Genomic DNA, 26325 nt, shown 5'->3' on the forward strand with positions numbered 1-26325 from the left:
TCATTTTGGGGAGCTCATGGCTGTGAGTAAAGAAACACTTCTGCAGGCATACAGCGCTCCCTTGAGAGGAGTCTCCCCTCTCCTGGAGAGTCGGTGTCATTAAAACGAAGCATCATGCCTCACAAAGTCATCACGTGTGTGAACGACAGCCAGTGTGTAAATGCAGAGATGAAGCAGTACAAGTAAAATCGTAAATTGGCAGTATATAGGATTACTGGCGCTGGGTGATACTGACAAAATAAAATAATGTTTTTAAGAAGAATAAAAAAGATATTCATATCATGATGTGAATGATACAGACAAGTTCAAAAATTGTGAGAGGTCAACATCCTGCTATTATAATAAGCGACATCTAAGATGAGATGTACTCTGATATCACAGTGTAACACACCGTGCGTCTCCCAGCTATTGAAATAATCAGAATTAGATGTACTTCTACCAGGAGTAGGTGATACAGATAAAATCCTATGTTACACTGATGTATATCTAACTTTATATCCAATAGTCCAGTGTAATGTACATCAGTATGTACTGGAATATTGTAACTTTTCTGGAAAGTCAATTGAGCGATTTTTAATGGATGAAATAACCATTAAACCACCATGTTTTGTTTTTTTTTTCTTCCAAACCAGTAAATTAAATACCAGACAAATCAAGAAACTAATGACATTGATGCAAAAATCAAACTAAAATCTAATTTAGCTGAAAAAGAGTCATGGTCATTGGTCTAATAATGCTATGATAAAATCTGACTGTAGACTAATGCATATATTGTCATATCACGCACCCCCTTATTACTTCTTATTATTATTCTATCCCCAGATGACAGTATGGAGTCATTCGACAGCGAGCGGAGACCCCACTTCCCCCAGTTCTCCTACTCTGCCAGTGGGACAGCCTAAACGACTCATACATTCCCCTGGTCCCACCATCTCCCCTCACCCCACCCGACTGCACTCTCAAAAGAGCGGGGGCCGCAGCCCCTGTCCTCCCAGCATTGTCTGCAGATGCCGTTGGTGGATGTAACATTTACAGTCTGCAAGTTGTGTTTTCCAGGAAGAAGGAAGTTCAAGACAAAAGAAAGATAACTGTGGTTGTTCTGTGAGGCCTTTTGAAGGCTGACCACGGAGAGAGAGTTAACACTACCCTGCATTTCCTGGTTGTTATGTTGTATACTGAGCAGGCATCCATACACCATAATGAAGGGGGAAATGTAGTTATGTTATGCACAAATTAGGCCACTGGTGAATTTTGAAAAGGGCCATTTTGTATTGAAAAAACACAACTGAATATCAATCAATCATTTAAAGTAGAAAAAGGCATACTGTGGACCAAAAACATCATGTGAGCAGAGAGTGTGTTGTTTGTTGAGTGGGTAATAAATCCATGTTTTCCTCTCTAAGACTTCTGAACAATTCAAATTCAGACTTCAAGACATTTTTGGCTTCAAAAGTGAATGTACCGTATCAAATAAAGTTGATCTTTCTGCATACTTCCGTGTTGTAACACATGGCTGATTAGCCTAAGACTGAAATACCATCCTCCAGAGAGGATTTTTATCACTTTTCTATTACCCTGATGCAAAACTGACACCAGTCGGTCACATTGTACCATGATGAGTCTGATGAATCAGTTGTGCAGTTCAGTCTGATGTGAGGAATGCCAGACATGCAAAGAATGCAGAGTGATTAATCATTAAGGTAGAAGCTGGTCCGCGATGGATTCCTCTTAACTGTTTGCACATCAGAGTCACTGAGAGACCCCCAGTTTCCTGTTCAGGATAATAAATGGCTCCTCCAGGTAACCCCCTGAAGTAAGTGCTTATAGTTCCCGATGCCTTCCTATCTTGATGCTGTGCTGCAGACATCTCCTGGTTTCCCTCTGATCAGCGTCAGTCAGTGCTGACCCATCAGAAACTCTTCTCTCCTCTGGGTTTTTCCTCCATGTACAGTACAGTATTGGGTGTTTCCACCCAGTGCATTCACTGCAGCCTCAATGAGGTCACTTTAACATAATACACTTCTTTAGGAATACTTTGCAAACAAACTGGGCTTCAGGGGAAAGACACACAAAGTCATCTTTGATTTGCTACTCGAGGGCACTTCTGTCCCTTCACGAGCTTCAGAGTTATTTATGAGACCAGCATTGACTAAAATGAGTTTTACTGTGCCAATGATATGCACTTTGCTGCCCCAAAATGATTGTATTTGGACTCTTATTTGAACTTTATGGTTGGTAAAGACTAAATTAGCTACTTTTATAATGTAAATTCAAATGTTGTGGATACAAATAAAACAAGAATTGCTTGTTTGAATGATTACTCCCCTTTTGCAGACGGCTGAGGCTGAGCTGAGACTCTTAGGAACTGAACCTCTTATTTCAAAGTTTACTGAGAAGTTTCCAAAAAAGCGCTTCAGAATTTTTAAGATGACAGATAATCATTTTTCAAGAGTGCGTCATACGTTATTGAATGTAATGGTTTTTATGATATTGTTTTCACTTCAATCGTTTGCAAACCTTTGTTCAGTTTTTGAATCTGATTGTTACCTATTCCTATGCACGCTCACCCTTTGCTGTCACCTTCTGAAAATAGGGAAATTCATTTTATACTTTTTATTTTTTATTTCAACTTTTTTTGTACCTGCCCTCCCATACTCCTGAGACTGAGGACACCAGCTTTAGTAAACAAATAATATAAACTTTGTACACTGTTTTTACTTGTTTCTTTCAAATTGATGAAATAAAAGGTCTTAACAATAAGCTGTGTGGACTCCTTTTGCTGTGAAATCTCAAAACGTGGGCGTTAAAGGCATACAAATGAACTCAAGAGCCCAGAACTCAAGAAATAATTAATCTCATATTTGGCTCAATAATCAATACAGTGAAATATTAATTACTGTGTCCAGACTTTCCCACTGTTCATTTACAGGAATAACACTGGTGGGGCCCCACCAGTCTTTTTAAAAATTTTGCTGCAGTTATGTATTGTTTTTCACACAAACGTCCTTTCTATATGCACTTGATCCCACTCTTCCTCGTCTTTCTTCCTTGTTTTGTCTCCTTGGATTCTGTAACCTGAACTTTTCACACAAGTTTCCTTCAGTTCAACAGAAATTTGCCACAACAATGCGGATTATGTATGTATGATTTTTGAGTTCCTTTAAGTTGCAGTTGCTACATCAGGCTGTGCCTTAACTCTCTGGCCCTAAAAAGTAGAAGACTAGTCAATAGGAGCATGAGTTTGTTTATATAAACCTCACTGTGATTGCACCCTGCAGATAAAACATGGCTAAGCGTGCGAGACAAATGTCCCAGCGCTCAGCGGCTCTGACTGCGTCTTGGCCGTGTTCTCTGCCTCTGCAGGGCCGCTCAGGTCCACGTCTGGGGCTCTGCAGCTGGTCTGAGATGGGAGGGATGCTCCCCCCCAGGCCTTGGGCAGATGGTACAGTCTCTGGAGCAGATGTTGACAGCCAGGGCTCACAGTCTGTCTTTTGGCCAGCTGCAATACACCACGCCACACTGCGAGACCGAGCCTTGGCCCAGTGTGGCGCTCACCTGACAACCATCCCTCACCTGACTCTAGCTGCACTGCCCAGAACACGCCACAGAGCTGGGGCTGCAGCTCTGCCACAGGCCTCCCTTGGGTGATGTAGTGTTGTGCTGTGTGGGGAATGTGTCACTCACACAGCCTGCAAGCCAAACTCCTCTCTTCTCTCTACTAGGGACAAAAATGTTCCCTGTCATACAATCAGTGGAGGCTGACATCGATAAATATATACATTTGAGGATTTTGAGGCTTTTAGACATAAGAGATGGTATCATACTCTACTTTCAACATAAGATACTATATCCATTTAGCCAAGTTTATGCAGAGTATATATTTGATAAAACTATTGTATTAAAAGTCTACTTCACTGTAACCTGTTTTATTATCTACCAATGAAAATAAATGATAAAATAAACTAATCTTCTTAATTGTCCTTTAATGTCTCCATTGTGCAAGATCAGCAGCACAGAGACAGGCCTGCAGCCCGCTCAGTGTCTGGTTCATGGACCCTTCAGCGCGACAGAGTGCTGCCTCAAACAGTGCTTGCACTTGCACTCTCCTCACTGACAGCACTACCCTGCTGCTGCAGCAGCAAAAGCATACAACCATAACAAAACACATTTTTAAAAAAACGGCAGGAGATAGTGGAAGCAAGAGGAGCGCACAGAACAAGATAAAACATGAACTGCTACCTGATCACTCAGTGCGGCGTCGTGCAAGTCGACATGTCAAAGTGTCATCGGTGGAAAATGTCCAATTGCTGACTCCAGGGCCTTGGTGGAAGATACTAGTGCATATGAGCTTTATATGAGGGTGGGGAGTTACAGAGTGACAGAGGTCAGGGTCCTTCGAAACAGGTTCAACGAGTCCCTTCATACCAGTGAGAGCAGGGGTGAAGTGGAGGGTAAACTCACCTGAACTTAGTAAAAGGAAAGACTTTAAAACTGCTGCAGCCCCTATCTTTACTAAAACTAGAAGATTTGACTATATCACACAAATCTTCCCTCCAGTGGCTCCGCGTCCATGATGGATCAGATTTAAAGATGCTTCTGATGACTTACATAATGGCCCTTCATACCTGTCTGATCTCCTTCTACCTGTCCTGTGCTTTCTGCTCTCTGTACTCTCTGAGTTAAAAGAAGTCAGCAGGCTGCAGGGTCTTTATATCAGACATTATGACTCTGTTGGGGCCTTTAAATCCAAACTTTAAATTCATCTCATCACCTTCGCTTTCAGTTAGTTCCTTATTCCTTGAATACTTGAGGCCTTGGACTTGTTACCATTATCCTTTGTTTGGGTTGGGGTCAGGCTCAATGACTCTATCAAGGTCAGTACTATAGTCTACGGTTGTCATGCCAACGAGAATACAGTAAACTTTCTGAAAACCACTGCATCACTTCACCCCCCGTTTGTGTTCCATAAGCACAGCTGTGTGTCTGTCTCCCCTTCCCTCTGTCTCCTCTCTCTGTCTCTGTCTGTCTCCTTGTTCTGGGACCACTCTCTCTCTCCCCTGACTAACAGTGCCTTATTCCAGATGTTTGTTTGGATCCAGATGTTCGTCCTCCAGGAGACTGAGCCTCTCCTCCCGTCTCTCACTCTCTGTCCCGTGTGTGCGTGCTGTCTTTGTCTCTCTCTCCCTCTGTTTGTTTCTTTTCTCCTATCTTTCCAGGTCTCCATGTTGGGGAGGAGGTTGTGTGGCTCAGGTCTGTTGGGATCCATATTCTTCATATACGTTTACCAGCTATCTATAACTTTGTCATCCTGAATCTCAATACGCTGTGATTTTATTACGTTGTTCTATTCTGTACACACATCTGTTGCATGGCCATCCATCCCTAGAGAAGGATTTTTTAAAAAGTGACTTGACTTTACCTTTTTATATTTAGAATAAACTACACATTTTTCAGAGTGGCAATGTGATATATTCATTGTTTACATTCTTGTATGCATCCTGATAAATGACAAATACATGTAATATGTAGGAAGATCATTTTAGGACACTGTAGAGATGCTCATCCTACTGACTGCAGGTACCAGTGATGGAAAGTAACTTATGCTACGTGATACTTCTACTCCACTACAGTTCCAAGGGAATTGTTGTATTTTCAATACATATAATCAACAAATAAAATATGATGTACTAATATACATTAAGATAAAACTTTATTGATCCCTTTGTCAAATTCACAGGTTATCCAGCAAAGTACATAGTGAAAGATAAGCAACACCTTTGCCAGCTGCAACATTACAGTGATGTACATTTTAATGCACCAATAATATAACTGAACAATACAATGCATACAACACAATATTCTGAAATGGCTCATTCTGCATGGTTACTACTTCTTCCTTATTGTACTTTCTGTTTGACTGAATTTAACCTAATATGAACACAGGGAGTCGTTGGTGACTTTGTGGCTTCATTGAAATTGCCCTCAACATTCTGAAACAAACCTGAGACACAAACTCATGCGCTGAAAAGCAATACGGTAAATTGGAACTAGAGCGCCATCTAGCGGCCACTGATGGCGTGATGTAAAAAGTATTTCTGTTGGATTAATATTGCACATCTACGCATCATCGCCACAGGTTTTGCTTGATTACAGTTAAGAGCAGATGATTATATACACATAGATGGTAGCTACTGCAAGCTGAATTGATATTTTCAGTCAAAGCAGCTACTGGCGTGTTCTACACGCGTTTCAGCAACAATAAATCAACATTATTCTATTTACCGGCAGTTTCAACTACTATTTTAAAGGTTTGCCAAAGAAAATCTATCATTTTCTTCCACTTTAAGATGAGGCATCTTCTTTGCTATTGTCTCACTCGACCGTGCCAGCTTGACACACAGGATCAACAAAGTCCTACCGGGCAGTGATAATAGGTGAAGATCGTCTATAGAGACGATCACTCACCAGCTGGTTAAAACTAGAGCCCGGTCTGCAAAAAAGGTCTCTAATCCGGACGCACGTGCTCTACGTGCGTGTTTTTTTTCACCAAGCAACGACACACATTTCTAGAGTTTTATTTAAATATTACATAGTACAGTACATTTTACAATACATTGTCCCTATTGACAATGTTTCCAGACATATCATATTTACACTTGAAATATCAGCAGGCCATATTTTGCCTTGTAAGGTAATTATATATATATATATATATATAATATATATATATATATATATATACACAAAATTGCGTTGCTCTGCAACTCTGTTTTAAGTGCGTTATAGACGCTACTTAAAACACGCTAGTAGAGCGCGTGCCTATGTTTTTTCCTCATCGCGAGTTTTTCGTGCACCAGGAAACAAACAGAGTGGTAGCTCTTACCTCCCTCCACCTCTACTCCCGAAGTAAAGCGTTTGACTGGACTTGTCAGGCTACGTCACCGGGTCGGCAGAAGAGGCGTTGGAGGTTTCGCCCGGTTGTCATTCCCAGAGGAAAGAGGGGGTGTGATCGTAATTTACCTGCCCAGCGTTACCTGGCGCTCTTGTTGTGCATGTCGGTCGTCGAACTTCATCTGCCGTAGGACGTGAAACCCTGGCCTCACTCAGGACTAAAACGGAGAAGGCGTTAAAGGTAACGTTTACGTTGGGAGCAAATCGGTGGAAAAACCCTGTTTCGGTGTAGCCGGAGACTCGCTAACGTTAGCTAAACAACCTCAGTGTCACCGACAGACTCAAACAGTCCGCGCTGTAGTTTAAAACAATAATCATGCTTTCACCACGAGTCAGTTAATATGTTGTAATTTAAGATATAAAGACTATTTCTGGTTAATGTTTCTTTGGCCAAGGTTAATACAGGAAGTAAACACCTGAGCAATGGATGTTCAACTTGTTAGCTAACTTAGCTTAATTACTCACAGGCGTCACTTTGCAACAGGTTTCGCAGCATGTATGCGCACTCAAACAGACACTGTTTAAAAAGGTTTCTATCGGCTCTATCTTTTATTCAATTAGTTAATCTGCATTTGTGAGTTATGCCTGAATATCCTCTATTGACAAACCTGTCTGTCCCTCTGTTGACACATGACAGTCTCCCTAACCTGTCTGACTCACCAACACACTAAATACTGCATGTTCAGAGTGGTTAACCTTACTTAAGTACATTATTTCAGTAGTAGCACAGGCTGACCAGAATTATTTGGAAAAACAGGTTTAACTTAGGCGAGGTGATCACTTCCCTTCATTAATCTCTGTGCTTTCACAACAGCAGCCCTAATGCTCCTGGCATTGTTCAGGGACACAGGTATTGAATTTTGATCATGCCACCTGAATGACAATTGTGCAGTGAAAAGCCCCCCTGGTCATTTTGTCTCACCTCCTTGTTGTTGTCTCTCCCCAGGATGCTAAGAGGATCCTGAATCGTGGCCCCAACATGAGTGTGACGTCATGGTTCCTGGTCAGCAGCTCTGGCACACGCCACCGGTTGCCACGCGAGATGATCTTTGTTGGCCGGGATGATTGCGAGCTAATGCTGCAGGTGTGTGACTTACAGGGAATGTGTGTGCGCTTGCTCACGTGTCATATGAACCCTAACTGGTTCCTGGTGCCAGTTAGGTCTTCACATGAAGACTTAGCTGGTCTTTACTGTAATCTGTCTGTCAAAAATACTCTTTAGCTTCATTACTCTTCCCTGATGTCTGACGCGACAGCTCGTCACACAAATATGTGAAACACCAGCGGGAGGCTCGTTACAGGCTTCGTGTGTGTGTGTGTGTGTAACCCGGTGACATTGTCTTCACACAAATTTGCCCCTGACAGCCTTTCGAACAATGACTTAAAGCACAGCTGAAGCATTTCATTGCGTTGTTTTTCCAGTTTCTTTGTGGTATAATACTCTCCCTCCCATTTTCTCCTCACTCTGTATTTAGAGCAGTGAAAGAGGAATGCTGCCTCAGAAGCAGTTGTTTATACTTTCCTCAGTCAGTGTGTAATGCTCAGAAAAGCCAGTGCCAACCACAGAGGTCGGTTAGATTGAAAAGTTGCTCATGTCCACATTTAGGCGTTGCCTGATCAAGGAAAAAAAAAAAAAAACAGCTTCTCCCAGCCTGAGGTGATGCTGGCTTTTCTGTTGCCTTTGCTTAAGTGCTCAGGACTGCCTCCTGCCTTGGCGCACTGTCAGTTTCTAATCCAAATTGTCCTTAACCCTTTAATCATTTGATTTTCTGTTTGTGGCTCAATGTATTTTGCCCATTCAAAGCACAGCTGAAAGTCTGTAACACAAGAATCCTGTTTGGCATGAAAAGCAGACATTGAGTGTAAGTGAAGTCGTATCAAGTAGCATAGCCGAGGGCCTCAATTTGAATGTTTGGACTTTCCACAACAACTGATCAATGTCTGTATCTCCATGCCTCCAACAATAATAGTGACTGCATTTTGTCTTGTTCACTGTTGTAGTTATTGTTTCCCAGTGCCAGAGCTAACATTTTCTCTTTGATAAATTATGCCAGAGTGAAGCTAAGGCTCATCAAATTAGGAATGTGGTATTCTTAGTGCTGCTGCAAAGTTAACATAATCAAGTGAGTAAACTGCCTGATTGTTGCACCTATGTGCTGTTCAGTATTTTTGCAAGAAGTTATATTGAAGTCCTCTTAGTGAACAGGCCCACACAGACAGTTGACAGAGCCTCTGAACGCTGTTTATCCCAGTTAGTAGGTGATGTGGAAGAGTGTGTGTCAAGCCCTGTAAATGGACCATTGGAGGACGGGGGTAATTTTGCAAATGAGTTTGGCAGTCACCTTCAATCTTTGTGAGTTTTGTGACAAGGAGGCCCAAAGTGCCTAATGAGCAGGGGAAGAGCGAGGGAGTCAGTATAAATCACTTGTACAGTTTGCACTTAATTGATGAGAGCATATTTAGAAGCAAGCACATTTTTCCTTTGGTGAATGACAGGTAGACCACATGGCCAAGGACTTGAGCTATGCACACAGAGTTTGGTAGATGAGAACCAGCTTTTTAAGGCTTGATTGTAGTGTGTGTAAGTTTTTATCCACAAGTCCTAATTTAGAGAGTAGGAATGTTGATGACCTTCAGGACTGCAAATAACAATCTCTTCCTTATAGATTATTTGGCCAATTAATCATGAAGTCCATGGCTTCTAATGTCTTATTTTGTCTGACCAACTGTACAAAACCAAAAGATATTCAGTTTAAAATGATATAAAACAGAGAAAAGTAGATACAATTATTAAAATCTTGCATTTGAGAAATACAGTGCTTGGTGTTGTTACTTGAAGAATGGATTAAACAATTAATGAATCATCAAAATAGTGGCCAATTACGTTTCTGTTGCTTGACTTCTGCTTTTTTCTCTTTGCAGTCTCGCAGTGTGGACAAACAGCACGCTGTGATCAACTACGACACAAACACAGACGAGCACATGGTGAAGGACCTGGGCAGCTTGAATGGGGTGAGTGAGTCCATCTCTCGTTTCGGACTACCTGCCTGAGCCCTGGGTGATAAAGGAGCCAGCCACTGGGCTCCCACAACAATTCCCAGAGCACAAAATACCCCTCTGTGTTTGCCATAGACGGAGACGGTTGGTAGAACAGCGGTCATCAGGAGACTGGAGACTTTTCCTGCTGGCCTGGACCCCATTTTTTTTCTTCCCATTCTTTCTATCTCACTCTGTACCCCCCCCCCCCCCCCCCCCCCCCCCCTTCACCACTCTGTTGCCACTTCATTGCACCATTATCCCAATGAAATCCAGAGTTGACCAGTGGGCGAAACCGTTTATTGTTCTCAGAGAGCGTTTCTTTTGGCCTTAGTGGCTGCAGCCAAGCTAATAAGCTAATCAGAGCAGAACGGTAACTGAAATCCAACATGGCTCCGTTTTTCCCAACTTATCTTCATTCAAGAGTAAGATCTGCTGCTCCATTCTGTCCTCTGCACACTTCCAGCATTATCTTGATAATAAACTCTGGAACCTCAGTCTCTCCACTTGTTGGTTTGGGCAGAAGATAGCCTAATTGATCAACAAACTAAGCAGTGTTGCATGTATTTACCTCCACCTGGCCATTAAGCATTCTACAAAAGCAGAGACGCACATTGCATAACAACCTAATCTCATCAGAGTTTTAATGTGCTGATGGATTAACTTTCAGTGGGAAAAGGGCCAATTGCAAAGCACCTTACAGTATTTGAGTGCGTGCTGCAAGGAATTAGAGAGCCTGTCACCTGTGAGTCAACACGTTTGCTTCATTATTGACCTGAGTAAAATGTTATTTTCTCTGTTTTGCAGACATTTGTGAATGACCTGAGAATCCCAGACCAGACGTACATCACCCTCAAACTCTCTGACGTCATTCGCTTTGGCTATGATATCCTTTTTTTTTATATTACTCGTGTAGTCATGTGTTTGGCTCAACTGTGTGGGGTTCATGTAATACAGACTTTCTGTTCTTCACTTGGAACAGTTTAAGTTGGTGATTGGCCGCCGACACTGACACAAATTTTTAACATTTTATTTTCCCTCTGTGGTCTTTTGCTCCATCGGCATGTTAATCCCCTCTAGTTTTTCAGTCAGGGGTTTTAGATTATGGTCAACTGTGGAGAGAAAATCTCCTGCACCCTTTGACCCCCCAAGCAGGAACCTCCTGAATGGTGAAACTCAAGATAACAAAGGGAAAAGCTGTTTAGAGTGCAGAGACGTTTGGGAATGTTTGTAACCAGTATGTGCCATGTGATTTCTGCACATTTCAAGGAGTGGGTCTCTGAAGATATGAGCTTGTTTGAATTACAACAGGTCTCTGCTGCTTATCTGTTTTCATCCCTCCCTTGCAAGCAGCAGAAAAAGATACTTTTGAACTACTTTGGAGACAAGGTGAAAACTAGGTAAAGAGTACTAACTGCACATTTACATCTTGTGAGAAATGTGTCCCTAAGCCAGTCGCTAAACTGTGGTTGTACAAATAGAAGTATTGTCACATTGTTTTACAAAAATGAAGGTATGTCTGTGTACTTTAACTCTTCCTGCACATGCTCATGTGTATATCCTGGAGAGGAGTCAACACAAGGTCCCAGAGGAAGCACTTAAAGTAAGTAATACTGACAGTGTGTGCCGTAGGGTCCCTGTTGATCTGTTGATAATGATAAATGGCAGTGCTCTTCTGTTATTTTTATTATTGATTAATCTTTTTCCAGTTATCATGAAATATCCAAAATGATTGCAAATGCTCATTGCAAGCTACTCAAGCTAAGTATAACTGCTAACTTTCAGTAAAATAGTTCCTTCTTTCTCTGACAAAAAGTCAAAAAAAACAAACAAAGGCTTTAAATTTACAATGAACAAACGGAAAAGCAAGCACGATAACCAGAAAATGTTTCTCATTTTACTGGCTAAAATGTTCCGGGTAAATTTCCTGTATTAAGTAATTGACTGATGGACTAGATTAAACAATGTGACACTTTTCAATCTGATGTGTGAAATGTGGTGTAATGTGTGTGCCCATAGTTAGTCAGGTTCCTGTGCCAACTGTTGTCACTCCTCATGATGAGCTCTGTGCTTTGACACAAATCGGATAACTGGTGATGGAGTGCTGGAAGAGAGCTTGTTTACCGCCCACGTACAGTGTCATTGCTTATCTTGAATATTTTAATGTGTTACTTTTGTGCCCCCTGTGCACTGTATCGCCTGTAAAACTGCAGCTTCCTCACCGTTATAACCACAACCCAGCTAAATGAAAAGCTAGGCCAAATGATAGACGCCCCAAAGTGCTGCATAGGCCCCTTTCCTACAAACAAAGGGGTTTAGTCATCTACACTCAGGGTCACAAAAAATTTAAGCTTAAAATGTGCAATTACCTAAAATAAAAAGACAGTTTTGACTTTGAAGTGTATTTACCCATTTCAATCAGTTGAACACAAGTTTTTGTTTCTAAATGTATGCCTTTAGGAGCTAACATTGTGCAGAAGTCCCTGGTGGATGCAATTCTTTATACTGTATTTTTGTGACGACAGTTATATTTGTACTGATTGTTGGCAGAAGGGTTCTCACATCCTGCTTCCCTCCTGTCTTGTGCAGCATGAGAAATACACCAGCCAGTTGCAGTTAAGTATAAAAGCCCTGGAGGCCAAGGTGAAGGAAAAGCAGCAGCTCCAGAGCTCAGAGAAGAGCAAAGGCTCTACTTCCAACGTCAAACTGCAGGACAGGACAGAGCGAAGAGCCCAGTCTCTCACAGGTAAACAACTCTGCCCTCACATAGTCCATCATAGCACATATTAGCAGGAAGGCAGCAGGTTTTATAATAGCGGCAGCAGGTCAATTGTTCTTGTTGCCTGAGAGGAACTGTTTCAGCTTAAGTGGATTTGAATACCACGTTCACACACACAAGGAAGAGGAAGTCTTTCTCACTCCATGTGCTGCATGACTTTGGGTGTAGATCACTTGATGAAGCAGTTGTGGCTTCTTTTATTAAGAGCTTCCCTGGTGTGAGATTAGGCTCCCATGTGAGCTGAGAGGCTGAGGCTACAATCCTGTGGTGTCAGTGAAGAAATAGATCTTGACATCCCACAGTTGGCAATATGAGTACACATGAGTAAGAGGCTGCCAGGCAGGCCGAGGGGTGGAGAGTTGAGGACAAGCAGTCTTATCTCTGTCAGCCACGCCTGACTGCTGACGAGGTGGGGTGCTGCCAAACACGCCGATGATGGTTCAGCACGTGTCGCAGAAGAATTAGAAAGGTGTCAGGCTTTTTGGTGCCAGGGCAACTTCTGTCCATGTAGCCAGTGGTGGATTTGTTGCTGCTTATATTTCAAGTCATGTCCTCCTGACCCTGAGCTGTACTAAGTAAATCCTGCTGTACACTACAGGCAGCAGTGGAACAGTCGGAGAATTGTGAGTTCAAGAGAAAGCACTTTGTGAATGAAGCTCATTCAAATCGACAAAACCTATTCCACCTGTTGTTGATTTAGCAATTCTTGTGCTTTCTGCTGCAAAATCGCCCCTGTGATCTTAGAGGGAAAACTATGACTGGTGCTTAAAATAGGACCTTTCCAGCATTAGGCTCGTGTCCCTCAGAGTGCCTTACAAACACATCTTTGAGCTGCACAACTTTGAAAAACATGTAGTAATGTATTTGTATCTCCTGTGGCTATAAGCTAACCACAGTGAATCTGTGACTGCAAGCTCTTTGTGTAACATGCTCACTGAAGCCATGTTTACTAGTGGCAATGCAGTTACCACCTGCAGTGTGACAGCAGCCTTGCCCTGTGTTGTTGTGACACAGTGAGATAACTAAACTAGCCTCCGCTGTCTTGCTAAATATACAGTCACAAGAAGATAAGGATAGGATTTCATAGTATGTTACAGAAAATAAGGCTGCATTTGTGTTACACGCTTAGACATACACATGCAGAATAGTCTCCAGCCATTTTCCTCATGATGAGAAATGAAAAGTCCTGCACTTATTTGCATAACCAGACTAAGCCAGCATAGGTCTGTTGACTACATGCAAATTGATTCTCTTTGGCTGAAGTTGTTTGACTGGATGCCTTGATACAGTCTAGTTTATATTTTGTTCATTCGGGGTTGGATGTTTCATATTGGTTTCGGTGGGTTTTTTTCTGTGTGTGTTTTCTTTAATCACACAAATCATGAACAATTCTGTCACTTGTCGAGTGCTGAGAGAGCTGTGTATGTCTTTTTTTTTTCTCTGTGTGCTCTTACTTGTTTTCCCCTGCAGCTGCACAGGATGTGGAGTGTCTCCAATCCTCCAGCTGTCTGCAGGGCAGGACTCTTCACTCGTACAGTGCGTGACTCAGTCAGGCCTTCTTTACTCTCCCAGGACCCGGAGCTATTTAGTATTTTCTGAAGGGGCATGAAATGGATCATTCACATGTTAATATATGATACAGAACATATCCGCACTATATGATATGCCCCAATGCTCAGTCTCTTTTTAACTGATTGCTCATGTATTGAGATACCGTGCTCTCAAAATGTCCATTCTGTGATGCCCCAAAAAATTAACTAACCGAGGCAAATCCTCCAACTAATGTGACAGATAATGAAAAATACTTTAATTTGGCTCAGTCTAGTAGTAGTCTAGGAATTCTAACTTTTCATGAGTCCACATATTCAGGATTGTGCTCAGTCCACTTCAGTTGGGGCACTCAGCCATGTTTTCTTTAGCTAAAAGGAGAGGATTGGATAAGGGGAAAGGAATTAGTAACATGCCCCTCTGTTTCTCCCGTCACTGTGTTGATGTCTTATTGTGTGTGTCCAAGGCAACAGTCGCGAAGTGCTGTTGATGCTTAGGATTGTGAAGCCACCACATTAAAATCCAGAGAGCTTTTTTAGGCCATGTATCAGGCCGACAGGCGGCATGCAGATGATCTGATTAGTGCCATATAGGCTGGCTGGTATGTGTGGACGGGCAAAGTCAGCAGCTAAACACCAGTTCAGAAACAGCATCAAGGAAATAACCCCCATTCCCTGGGTTGCACCTGTATAGGGAGCAAATAGAGAGGTCGGTGTAAACAGTGAGTGTCACTGTCTACACTTTAGATGCAGTTGTCATCCTATATCCTGTACTACATATATATGTATATACATATGCTGTATATATATATATATTTTTTTTTCTTTGATGATTAGGATTAGTTTTGTCCTGATTCACTCGAGGAGGATTATGTTTTGGTGGCTTGTGTGTTGCAGTTTGACCCTCACTACTCTCTCTGTGTCATGGGAATGTGTAGAAGGCTATGGGTAGTGTCACTCTAAGTCTTTCTGAGCACCAATATCATGCAGCATTTTTGTTGTTGCCAAACCCAGTCACAACATTGTGCTATCATGTGACTAACAGAAATCTATTTCCTTATAAATACAAGAGGCTGTATAAATTCAGTTCTTTGTTTGGCCCGTTCTTCTCTACTCCCATCCCTCCCTGTGCCTGAGTATATCCATGTGCCTAATGGTGTGTGTTTGTACTTGTGTTTGTGTGTCTGTTAGCTGCCACAGATTCTCCGATATCCAAGCCTACTCCTCTCTATGGCCAACCGTCCTGGTGGGGTGAGGATGAGGATCCAGCCAATAAAACGCAGAAAAGAGGTGGAAAATCGCCAATCGAGTCTCCAGGTCAGAGAATATGTTTATACTCAGTTAAGATGTTTATACTGAAGTGTTAAAGCAAAATGTATTTTCGTGCTGTAATTGTTTTCTGTCTTCTCACATCTGTGAATTAGACCCTAATTTGTAATGACATGCTTTTCTATGCCACTGCTATCTGATGCCCTTTGTGGGTCACTGAGAGATGGATGATGTTGAGCCCAAGGCAGGTCTCTGGCCGCCAGTTGTTGACAGTTAGCCAGGCCATACCACGCCAAGCCAGTGGGCAGTGCCTGTCTGCCTCGTGATGGATTATGACCCTCAAAGCTGCTGGAATGGGGGAGGAAGGGTGATTGTTTGCCTCATGTTGCCCAGGCTGAAAGAGATTATTCCTGCTCAGCTACCCTCCGCTGGACACTGAGCTCCTAAAGTGATATTTGGCCACATCCAACTGGCCCCCAAAGACCAACTGGCAGATTTGTTTTCTCAGTCTAACAGCTGGAATCTTTGTGTGATTTGTGGTTCCCAGTTTCAGGGATTGTATGAGGGTGACATCCCAATCATCTGAGTTTGAGTCATTTAGCTATATGAGCTTGAAGATGAGCTTTTATATGTTTCTGTTATTAATGCCAAAGTGGTTGTCTTTCTATATTCAATCATTTAGGGGATTACAGTATGTAAAACCATCACTAATGCTTGCTGTGTATCTGTGTGTGTCGCACTACTCTTCATTGCTAACAGAGTCCGCTAAAGACGTGTCCAGATATGAGGTCAACGGTTCTCTGTCTGACAGTCAGGCCAAGCCCACCTTCTCCTACCGCCGGGAGCCCAGCTACTTTGAGATCCCAACAAAGGAATCCCAGGCACGACCTGCCAAGAAACCTGAGACACAGGTTCAGGAGGTTCCGACAAAGGACACTCCAGATTCCACTCAGTGTGTTTCCTCCACCCCCACACCTCCCGTAGTGCAAAGCCATGCCTCCTTCACCATCGAATTTGATGAATGCACACCAGGTAAAATGAAGATCAAGGACCATGTGACCAAGTTTTCTTTCCGCCAGCGCAAGCAACCTTCCACAGACACTGTCACTGCACCCACTGAGGTGATGTCAGCAGAAAGCAAAGTCGCTGATTGGCTGGTCCAAAGCAATGCTACCATGTTGAGGAGGAGGTCACATGCTGAAGACATGTATAGCACAAACAGTGACCCTTCTCTTCTGAAGTTCACCAAGGGTGAGTCACTTGTACAAAGTCTGTTTATGTTATTGGCTTTTATGGCAATAATGTGCTAACTCTCAAGCTAACTTGTCTTTCCATTATCAGCAAACCATTGTGACGATGGCACTCACAGTGATTCAGGTGATCTTGCAATCAATGGAAATGATTTCCTCCAATCAGAACCTCAGATTGGGTCCCAGATGTGTCCACAATCCCTGAGAGCCTCCCCACCACAGCGCTTCACCACCCCTGACTCTGAGGAGCCTTTGTCCTACTCTCCACCAGAGTCTCAGTCCTTGTCAAGCGTTGGCAAGGCTGAGCCTCACCAGGCCTTTGTCATTGAATTCTTTGACGATAATTCTAGAAAGAAGCGCTCGCAGTCCTTCACCAATAACGCATCCCCACCTGAGCCCTCAGGCCTCAGGGTGCAGCTAGAGAAGGCAAGAAAGAGCTCAAGCCCCACTGGGGAGAGACAAGTCCCGTCTCCAGCCTCCACCACTCCCCCAACCCAACGATACACCATCCCCCTGAAGGGCCCTGCTTCCACAGGCCCCCAGAGAGCTGGCTCACTACGAAGGGAGAAGACAGAGGATCGGATCAGCACCAGCTTTTCATCTCGCTCTTCATCAACTGTGTGTGCGAGGCCCTTTAGCAGTGTGGGCCGGAGATCCAAACTTGCCCAGGAATTTACTGCTGAATTCCTCAAACAAGCAAAGCAGTCGTCTTCTGCCAGCTGGGAGAAAAATACAGCTAGTCCACCTTCAGCAGCTAAAAAAGAGGCAGTAGTAGTATCCAAGACTAGTCCCCCACCATCTAACACTACATACCAGCCACAGACTTCCTCTCCTATTCATCAGCCTGTTCCCCTCCAAGTCCCTGTGGTGCCCCTGATGTCTCAGAGCATGGAAGTCAAGAGCCCGCATGTCGGCCCCAAAAATGAAGAGGAAGACAGTCTGAGCGACGCAGGAACCTACACCATTGAAACAGATACTCCTGACAGAGAGCTCGAAGAGGCACGGAACAAGATTGACCAGGTAAGCATCTTTCTCCATTTCATTTATATAAGTACCATATGCTATGAGGCTAATAACCACAACATGTTAGGCTTTACAATTCACCAGTGTCCTATCTTTTGGGAGAAAGTCCAACTCAGATTCAGCCTCAGACATTGGCACGTCCCACTTATCCACTTGCACTGCTTTGTTCCTGACAGGTGTTCGGCGTTTTCGAGAGCCCACAGCGAACCAACGAGAGTGAAGCAGAAACGTCATCAGCATTTAGGCCTGTAATTGTTCAGAGCAGGGAGCAGCATAGGCAGAGTAGCTGTGGGGAGGTGAGGCCAGCTCCAGAACAGGGACAGAGTCTGGTGAAGGTAATCCTTCCTGCTCTGGGATCAGTGTTCGGATGGAATAATCAATACATTTAACGCCAATTCTAAATTCAGTTAATTAATATATTGGGTCAGTAAACCATGAACTTTAAAACACATTGATCAGTATGTATGCTGTGCTGTCTTGATCTGCCTTCTTGGGCTTTCTTTTCTTTGTTGGTGTATCTCTCTCTTGATTTCTTGATTTGCCTCATCTTTCCTCACAGATTCTGGGTTCTTCATTGTTTTGGTCTTTCTTTCTAATCAAATACAAGAAAAAAAAATCAGCATTTTCATAACATGACTCATGAAACAGATTGATGTATGGTACCTTCTATTGTTTATCATGTTAACAGTGTTTCCAACTAAGGAAATCATATAAAAACAATTTTCTTCAAAATGTTTCTTGTTTAAAAATAATAATGAATAAGTTGTATGTTTTCTCATGCAGGTTCAGCCAGCAGGTGCAGTGTTACAGGGTGCTCCTAAGTGGATGTCTTGCTGGGCCAGCTTGGCAGACAGCTACATAGAATCTGGCCCTTCGTCTGGCCTCTTTGACATTCCTTCCCAGATGGAGCTGTCGGGAGGGGGTAAGCCACCTGACGAGACATGAGTGTATTTGAAATGATAATGAGACACCCTGATGAATATGAATGATATTCGGTTTCAGCGTGTGTGGTTAATATGCATTAAAACTGTTTCACTTCAGCACGAGGCACAATCATCCACAAGAACACACTCAGCCGACACCACGACAGCGCAGACTCCGATGGTTCAAGAGCACGGCACGTTCTGGCCCAGGTACCACTGGAGGAGAAGAATGACATTCAGACCCCCAGCATTCACGTTCATTATGACCTGCATTCAACATTTAATGTAGAGGAAAATAGCTTGGTGGACCCCAGGTCTCAGGATGGTCTTCACAGGTTATCGGTACAGGACGACGTAGAGCCTGACAGCCTGAGTGACGCTAGCAAGTCAGATGATGGTTCCGTTGTAGAGCAAAGGAGGAGACCGCTGTCAGACACAGAGGAGAAGAAGAAAAAGGAGGACAAACTCAGATTCCCATCCAACACTACATCATTCTACATCGGCTCAGAGGGGGCTGCGTCCAAACCTGAGCATGGTGGGTCAAAACCCAGCACTCCCAAAACTGAAAGAAGACAGACAACCAAAAATTTCTCGACGGCCACCCTGACCAAACCGAGAAGTAACCAGGACTCTGGAAAAGTCAAGCCCAGTATGTCTGCTCCTATCCTGGGCCAGGTGACAAAGAGTCCAGAGTCCAGAGAGGGAACAGTATCCACATTAATCAGACAAGAGAGCTTCACCAAGGAGCGGCCTAGCAATGCCAGATTGCCCAACATCTCGAGCCAGCCTGTTCAGAGACACCCAGACCCTGAGTCATTCCAGGGAGCCTACAATCAGGACACTCATTCTTACCTAAAAGAGACAGAGGATGTTCTAGCTGTTCTGGAGGCCAAACTCCAAGCAGAGCAATCAGACACAACACCACCTCCAGTAGTGGACTCTCTTTCTGCTGAGTCTGATGTGGATACCTCTAGCACAGTAAGCCACCATAGCAGTAAGACCAGGCCAAACACGCTGACTAAAAAATCTTCCGTTAGTGGCCTCCATAGAGAGAGGTCTTCAGCCAGTATAGCTAGTCAGGACTCAGTTCACCTGTCCAGTACATCAGAAAAGTGGCGCTCTCAGGGAGCAGACATCAACAGTAGGACTGAATCTATCAGAAGGCCGGTTGGACTGAGACGCAGTGTTGGGAAACGTGGCTCCACAGACCTGAGTGACGACCCTCAGAGCTTACCATACTCTGATCAGGAGTCAAACAACCACCAAACGCGCAAAAAATACACAGTTCCCCTTCAGAAGGAGGACGGCAAGACCTCCAGAGTGTCCCAGGCCTTGAGTCGTACCAACAGCTTGTCAGCCCCTAGACCCACCAGAGCGTCCATGCTCCGCCGGGCTCGCCTGGGAGAAGCTTCAGACAATGAGGGCACGGAGACAGACAGGCTGTTCCAGGAGGCCACCAGTGCTCCACCTAAGCAACCTCAGGAAACCAAGAAACTCTCCAGGCTGGATATGCTGGCGATGCCTCGTAAGCGGACAAGCTCCTTCAACACACCCAGCGACACTGAGGCTTCCTCCACCCCGCAGTGGACGGGCAGGAGCACAGGATTCTCCAACCGCAGCACCGAGTCTGGCAGCAGCTCAGTTCGAAGGGCCTCTGCTCCGGGGCCAAAGCCTGTAGAAAGGCCGCAGAAAGCAGCGCTCAACAAGACGCCAGTCACTCGTGGACGTTCGGGCAGTGCCAAATACGCCAGCAGCACCGCAAGTGAGTATAATACAGACACTCACACACCTGTTTCATTGAGTGCAAAATATCTGGACTGGTATAACAGTTTACTCCTATACTGCAAAAGAAGAAAAAAGATCTTGTGCCAGGATTTGGAAGCATTACAAGCTCTAGTAATCAACCACAGTGGTGAATTGGTTTGATGCTTTCATAGTCCTCAGTTTATACACTGTATATTTCAGCAATAACACCTTGGTTCTGTACTTTTGTAAAAGTGTCATTTGGGAAGGGAACTGACTCTGGACTCTCACTTACATCAATAACACTAACATTAGGGCTGTATTTTCGTAACAGCGCAACGACCAGCACAAACAGCACAGTTATTTTCCTGACCTGCTGTTGAATGTGGTTAAAGCAGGAAAGCCAGTAAATCAGTCTGCATTTATCTGTAAGCAGATATGAATGATTTTCCAGTGTCTGTTGTCCACAGCTGCTTTATACTGTATGAAAAGCATCTCCCTCATTAAATCCCTGCAGCCGTCTGAGGGCAGCAGGACACATACTGTATGTTGATAAATCTGCAGCATCTGATTAGAGATGTGCCAGAGTGCAATGGCATCAGCACGGCCGTCCACTGTGTTTACCTTCATTAAATCACATTTAGATGACGCCGGGCTGCACACAAAGTAACCACCCACACCTCTGCACATGCAGAACATGTCCATTATAAGTCAGTTCAGCCGCCTTTTTTAAAAAGCTCTTCATGTTTTACTTTTGCATCAGGAAGCAAACACTGCTGCGTCACATTATAGGATAAGATGTAGCAATTGCAAAATTCAAGATTTAAGATTTCTTTATTGTCATTGAGCATGACATGTCAATGAAATTTGCATTGCAACCTCCATGTTAGAAACAAGATAATATGAGAAATAAGGAAGATTCTAAAATAAAATTAAGATACTAGAATAAAATAAACCAACATGCAATAAAAAAATTCGTAAATGCAATTAAAAATAAACCAGAAATAAAAATATACTAAGACAATAAAAATATACTAAACAATAAACACTGTGATATAAAGCACAGTAGAATTCTAACTTCTATCATCACTAACAGCTGCTAGAAACTCCACGACGTCTGCGTCAGGATGCAGATTTTTGCCTTCCGATCTATATTCACCTTCACCCAGCCCTTCTGCATTTTGCACTGCCACACATGCTGTATTTGAACCAAAATATCAGGTGTGCTCCCAAGACTGACTTATGCTACAATACCTCTAGATAAAAGTACATTTTTCTTCCTCTGTACAGTTCTCATACAGCTGTTGGTAATTTTGGAATTCTGTGGCCATATAAAGATAACAATACTAACCATGTACAAAATGGTACACAACACAGTCTTCACTTCATGGTATTTGTGTGGTACTCACCTGCTGTACTGTGGAAGTCAAGTACTCATTTCAGTTTGATAATGATTTTGAAACAGAAAAATAAAAACCTGAGCCATCTCACTGATGAAGTTCAGTTGTAGAAATGAGGTCTTCCACAGCAACTTTTCTGTCTCTTGTTGATTTTGGTGATCTAAAGTACTTGGTGGTGTTTTTCCTCGACCGTATGCTTTGATGGCATCTCTTTCTCTCCTGTTTTCCCGTCTCCTCTTTGCTCATCCTCCGTAACTCAAACCAATTCACGACGCCAAGGCTCCAGGAGACGGCAGAAGGGCTCTGACTATACCTCTACCTCAGATGAGGAGTACGACTCAAACCAGAGCACTCCTAAACACAAACGCTCCCAACCTTCCTCAGCTTCCCACAGCCCACGTAATCGGCCTCAGCCTCAGCCGGTGGTCGCCCTGCGTCCGAAACCCCGCAGCAGAGATTCTGAGGAGGAGAATCATGAGGGAGAAACCCTCCACAATTGGTCTAACCACAGTGCTGAGATTGCGCGGTAAGGAATATTACAATCTAAGTTGTTTTTTTTCCAGTGTAGATGCTAATATGATTCCCAAGGGTTAAATTTAGAGTAATGACCAGGGAGCCAGTGCCAAATCAAATTGGTGATTAGTGGTAATTTGACTGCTCAGTCTTTTATTAAGTTAAATTACTCCAATGGCACACAGAGCACCAGGATATTCTGATATGCATATATGTTCTAATTTCCCAAACAAAGCACTTCAGCCATCTTTCTAACACGTGTTCCCTCCCTGTTAGCTTGAGTCAAGACCTGGCTAAAGACCTAGCTATCTTGGCCAGAGAGATCCATGACGTGGCAGGTGATGGCGACTCACAAAACCCTGCAGTGGAGGGCAGTGCACCCGTCTCCATGGTGACCGCTCACGAACAGGTACGCCAGATGTTACCCTAGGGGCTGTTGCTGCTTAATCTAAAACACCGGAGCTTGAAATCTCTATTGGATCAACTGACTAAAACTGAAGAATCTCTTTTTTTGTCCATCAGCATCCCTCTCTCTGTCTGTCTTATACCATAACACTAATTTCTAAAGTCTGATTGTGTTGCAGCTGGTTCATCGTATTCCAGAGGCTGGATTAAACTACCAGAGAGTCCCACCAAGTTCCACATCTACAAGGGAACCTGACCAGAGCACAAGTGACCATGAGCAGACCTCCAGGCGGCAAGATCAGAGCAGAGACGAGGTCTGATGTCGCTTCACCCCATTTTTAAAGCCTCTGTGATGTTGCCACTGGGGGGTCATTATAAGGTGTTTTTCTGCTTTGTTTTTTTTGTGTCTCCAGGTCGTTGTGGACAATCTGATGCTCAATCCTGTGTCTCAGGTCATCATGGCCATCAGAGAAAACACTGAGCAACTTGCTGACAAAATTAAGTAAGATGTGAAGCAAACACGTCACACACACTTAAATAAACATCCTTTATTCCCATGCTTAATCTGGGTTTGATGAAAAACTTTATTGATCCTGTCTGACGACCAGACTGCACTGAGCCTGTAATCCTATTACACTATGAGTCAGCACTCAGACGTATAGTCGAACTGACAGTATGGGACTGAGATGTAATCTTCTGAATAGATTAGATGCAGATAAAATTGTTGGTGCTTAGTTTCCATTGTGAGATGCAGCCACATTTTGTTCTTTAAAATAATTATAAAAAGCAACATATCAAAGAAGAAAATAGTTTTTTGTTTACGTTGATTGGCTTTAGTTCTGCTAAATCACTGCAATTAAGAAGCTTCAAAGTGTCCTTATTATACAAAGAAAATCAATGTTTTGGACACAGAAATGTGGATTGTCCCTTTTAAAGAACAGCCCACTTTCTGACTGACTCTGGCATTACACACAGGGTACTGTTCCAGGACAGGATGGATATCTGGCAGGAAATCGAGGTTAATTCTGACAGTGATGTTCCTGTTGTCAAAACCAACAACAAGGTTGGTGACTTCTGTTTCTCAATTTTCAAGTTAAATGCCAATTAAAGCTGTTTGTTTTAGCTAATCTGAACACGTGTATTTCAGGAAATTACGTCTATCTTGAAAGAACTGAGGAGAGTTCAACGACAACTTGAGGGTGAGTCAACCTGACCTTTTACAAACAATACAGATATTTTGTATTGTGAACCCAAACAATCGGATAAAAAAATCCATTCTTTCATCCCCACAGTCATTAACACAGTCATGGAGCCCAGTGGGCAGCCTGAAGCATTCAAGTCCTCAGCCTCTGTGGTCTCCTCCTCATCTGGAGCTCGGTCCTCCAGACCTCCCGCCTCCCGAGACTTTAGAACAGTCCACTCTGCCTCCAAGCGTGGCGGCGGCCCGAGGCCCGGCGAGAGTATCAGGAGAGCAGCTGTGACACCAGACGATCTCAGAGAGGGATATTTGGTCTGAGGTGTGACACACAGGCTCCACCGGTGCTGCACTGTAACCCTACAAACCCAGATGGCGCACCATTGTGCGCACGATGAAACCAACAAAGGGGGAAGTGATACACAGAACTGGAGTTTCCTATACACCCAAACATAAACACTACTGCACTATGAGCACTACACACCTACACAGTGGTGTAATTCAAGTGACGCCTGCACTAAACGCCCTTAAAATCCGCTCAGAGGGAGGCCTAAATGTGAGATGATGATTTAGGGAAGTACTAAAGTGCTAAATAAATCTCCCGTTCACCTGTGACAGGCCTCAGATCTATACTTGATTCTGTGTGTTAAGAGGTTGACCTCTTCATTTGCCAATGATATAACCAACATTGCTGATTGTAACAGCTCATTGTAATTACTTGGTTTATTTGAAAACCAGCCTGAGCATAACCATCTCAGGGAAATCTACTCATAAGTAAGATTTGTATGTTTATGACATGACATGATTTGTATGACAAACCACATGTTTGAGGATATATTAATTCATTGCTATTTGTTTTTGGTAGAAGGAACTGCAGTAACACCTTGCAGATCTTGGTGTTCTGTGTACTTGTATCCTCAGTAAACCCATTGCATTTCCTTATATATTTTTTCCCATGTTTTGTGGACCAGATTTATCGAAGAATGTAAAAAGTATTTATTAGCAGTCTTTTGTTGAGACACTGTAACCAAGACAGCATGACTTTGGGAGACATAGACTCTAGTGCCAGACCAATTAATGTTTTATTACACAACCAGCCAGTTTCTTTTGTATGTATTCTGCTGACATTTCCCAGTGGAGCGACTCTCTGTAGATGGACACTATATTTTGTCCAAGTGGAGATGAAAATCTCTCAGGAATGGTCCGAATGGTAGGAGGGAGCCAGTCCATAGTCACCAGTCACCTGGCAACCACAAGCTCAAGTGGCAATAAAACAAGAGTTTTCAAGCATTCCTGTCCTCCTACATTCTGAAAAGTGCTTTCATTCATTACAGCTGGAGGCTTGAAACTGTGTTTTTAGTTTTCTATGTCTGAAGAGCACAGTGAGCTCTGAGGTTTGGGCCAAAGACAATCATAAAATGACTGACAGCCATCTAATCCTCCTTATGCTCGAGCTATCAGAGCACTGTGTAAGAGTTGATATTTCCTCAGTGTCTCGAGTCACATGGTCACTCCTGATCAGGAGAGAAATGTCACTTTAGCGTTTAAGTTGACAAAGTCGAAGGTGTGAAACTGAGTCTGATTATTAGTTTGTGACATTGTGTAAAAATAGATCTGTGTGTCCTACAAATTACCTCTTTATCTTGTCTTTTGCACTATTGTAGTACGACATTATCCCCTCGACCTGATATGCTGCAAACTGAAAGCTTTTACTCTCCTGCTAAAGATTGTCAACCTTTGACTGTTGTTGATTGCAGCAGGAACGAAGGCGAGCCAGTACACCAGCGAGTTTCTCTCTTGCCAGTGCAGACTGTACATGTGATTGTAATTGGGAAGTGTCTGTAAGTGCCACAGAGCTGTGTGGGATGATGATGATAATGAGTCAGTGGTTGTTTACAAACTCAAACAAAGATTGAATGTCTTTTTGACTCCTCTTGCTCAAAGTGTTGCTGCTATTCTATGGGATAGTTTTCCCTGTGACTTTATTCCATCCAAGTCCAAGTTTCAGCTGGTTTGAGAGCTGAAATGTAATTCTTGGTTGTCAAATGTCCCTTTTTTGATATTCAATTTATGTTTCCTTTCAACCCGAATGATTTTGATGTAATCTTATTGTCACACTAGCTGGTATTTATGTTCAGTCGTTTGTGTAATTTGTTAGCTGATGATTTCAGGTTTATATGTCAAATAAATATGATTAGCAGAGTTGTTTCGTGACCTCTATTCACTCACTACCCTTTTTTTCCCTCTTACTCCTGAGCAGATTCATATCTCAAAACCCGAAATGAAAGTAA

General features: G+C 43.2%; 2 protein-coding genes across 8 annotated transcripts in view; both read left to right on the top strand.

The window, feature by feature from the left end:
* The window catches only part of akt1 (v-akt murine thymoma viral oncogene homolog 1), a 31250-nt gene extending 29754 nt beyond the window's left edge, over positions 1-1496 (top strand). For all 5 annotated transcript variants that reach the window (XM_041954452.1, XM_041954455.1, XM_041954451.1 and 2 more), the window contains one exon: positions 823-1496. In XM_041954452.1, coding sequence (XP_041810386.1) covers positions 823-902 — 80 coding nt within the window. In that variant the 3' untranslated portion in view covers positions 903-1496. The remainder of the gene's footprint in view (positions 1-822) is intronic.
* A 5503-nt stretch (positions 1497-6999) lies between these two features.
* Positions 7000-26254, top strand: cep170ba (centrosomal protein 170Ba). Of its 3 annotated transcripts, none has more exons than XM_041953376.1 (19): positions 7000-7132; positions 7898-8035; positions 9874-9963; positions 10795-10873; positions 11532-11590; positions 12577-12733; positions 15505-15630; positions 16342-16833; positions 16924-17852; positions 18032-18151; positions 18639-18777; positions 18897-20540; positions 22201-22447; positions 22711-22843; positions 23019-23153; positions 23253-23341; positions 23815-23902; positions 23987-24038; positions 24132-26254. In XM_041953376.1, the coding sequence occupies exons 2-19, from the start codon at positions 7931-7933 to the stop codon at positions 24353-24355; spliced, it is 4908 nt and encodes a 1635-aa protein (XP_041809310.1). In that variant the 5' UTR covers positions 7000-7132; positions 7898-7930; the 3' UTR covers positions 24356-26254. The 3 variants fall into 3 exon arrangements, with proteins under 3 accessions (XP_041809310.1, XP_041809311.1, XP_041809312.1); XM_041953377.1 differs by having other exon boundaries at positions 22306-22447; XM_041953378.1 differs by lacking the exon at positions 18032-18151.
* Positions 26255-26325: the final 71 nt, after the last annotated feature.

Source organism: Chelmon rostratus, chromosome 15, assembly GCF_017976325.1.
Source record: "Chelmon rostratus isolate fCheRos1 chromosome 15, fCheRos1.pri, whole genome shotgun sequence".
Lineage (NCBI taxonomy): Eukaryota > Metazoa > Chordata > Actinopteri > Chaetodontiformes > Chaetodontidae > Chelmon > Chelmon rostratus.

Excerpts from the sequence above, each read along its gene's own strand:
- cep170ba (XM_041953376.1), top strand. The coding sequence starts at position 7,931 with ATGAGTGTGACGTCATGGTTCCTGGTCAGCAGCTCTGGCACACGCCAC. Across the intron at positions 8,036-9,873 it reads ATTGCGAGCTAATGCTGCAG|TCTCGCAGTGTGGACAAACA; the intron begins GTGTGTGACTTA and ends TTCTCTTTGCAG. Across the intron at positions 22,844-23,018 it reads TGGTGACCGCTCACGAACAG|CTGGTTCATCGTATTCCAGA; the intron begins GTACGCCAGATG and ends ATTGTGTTGCAG.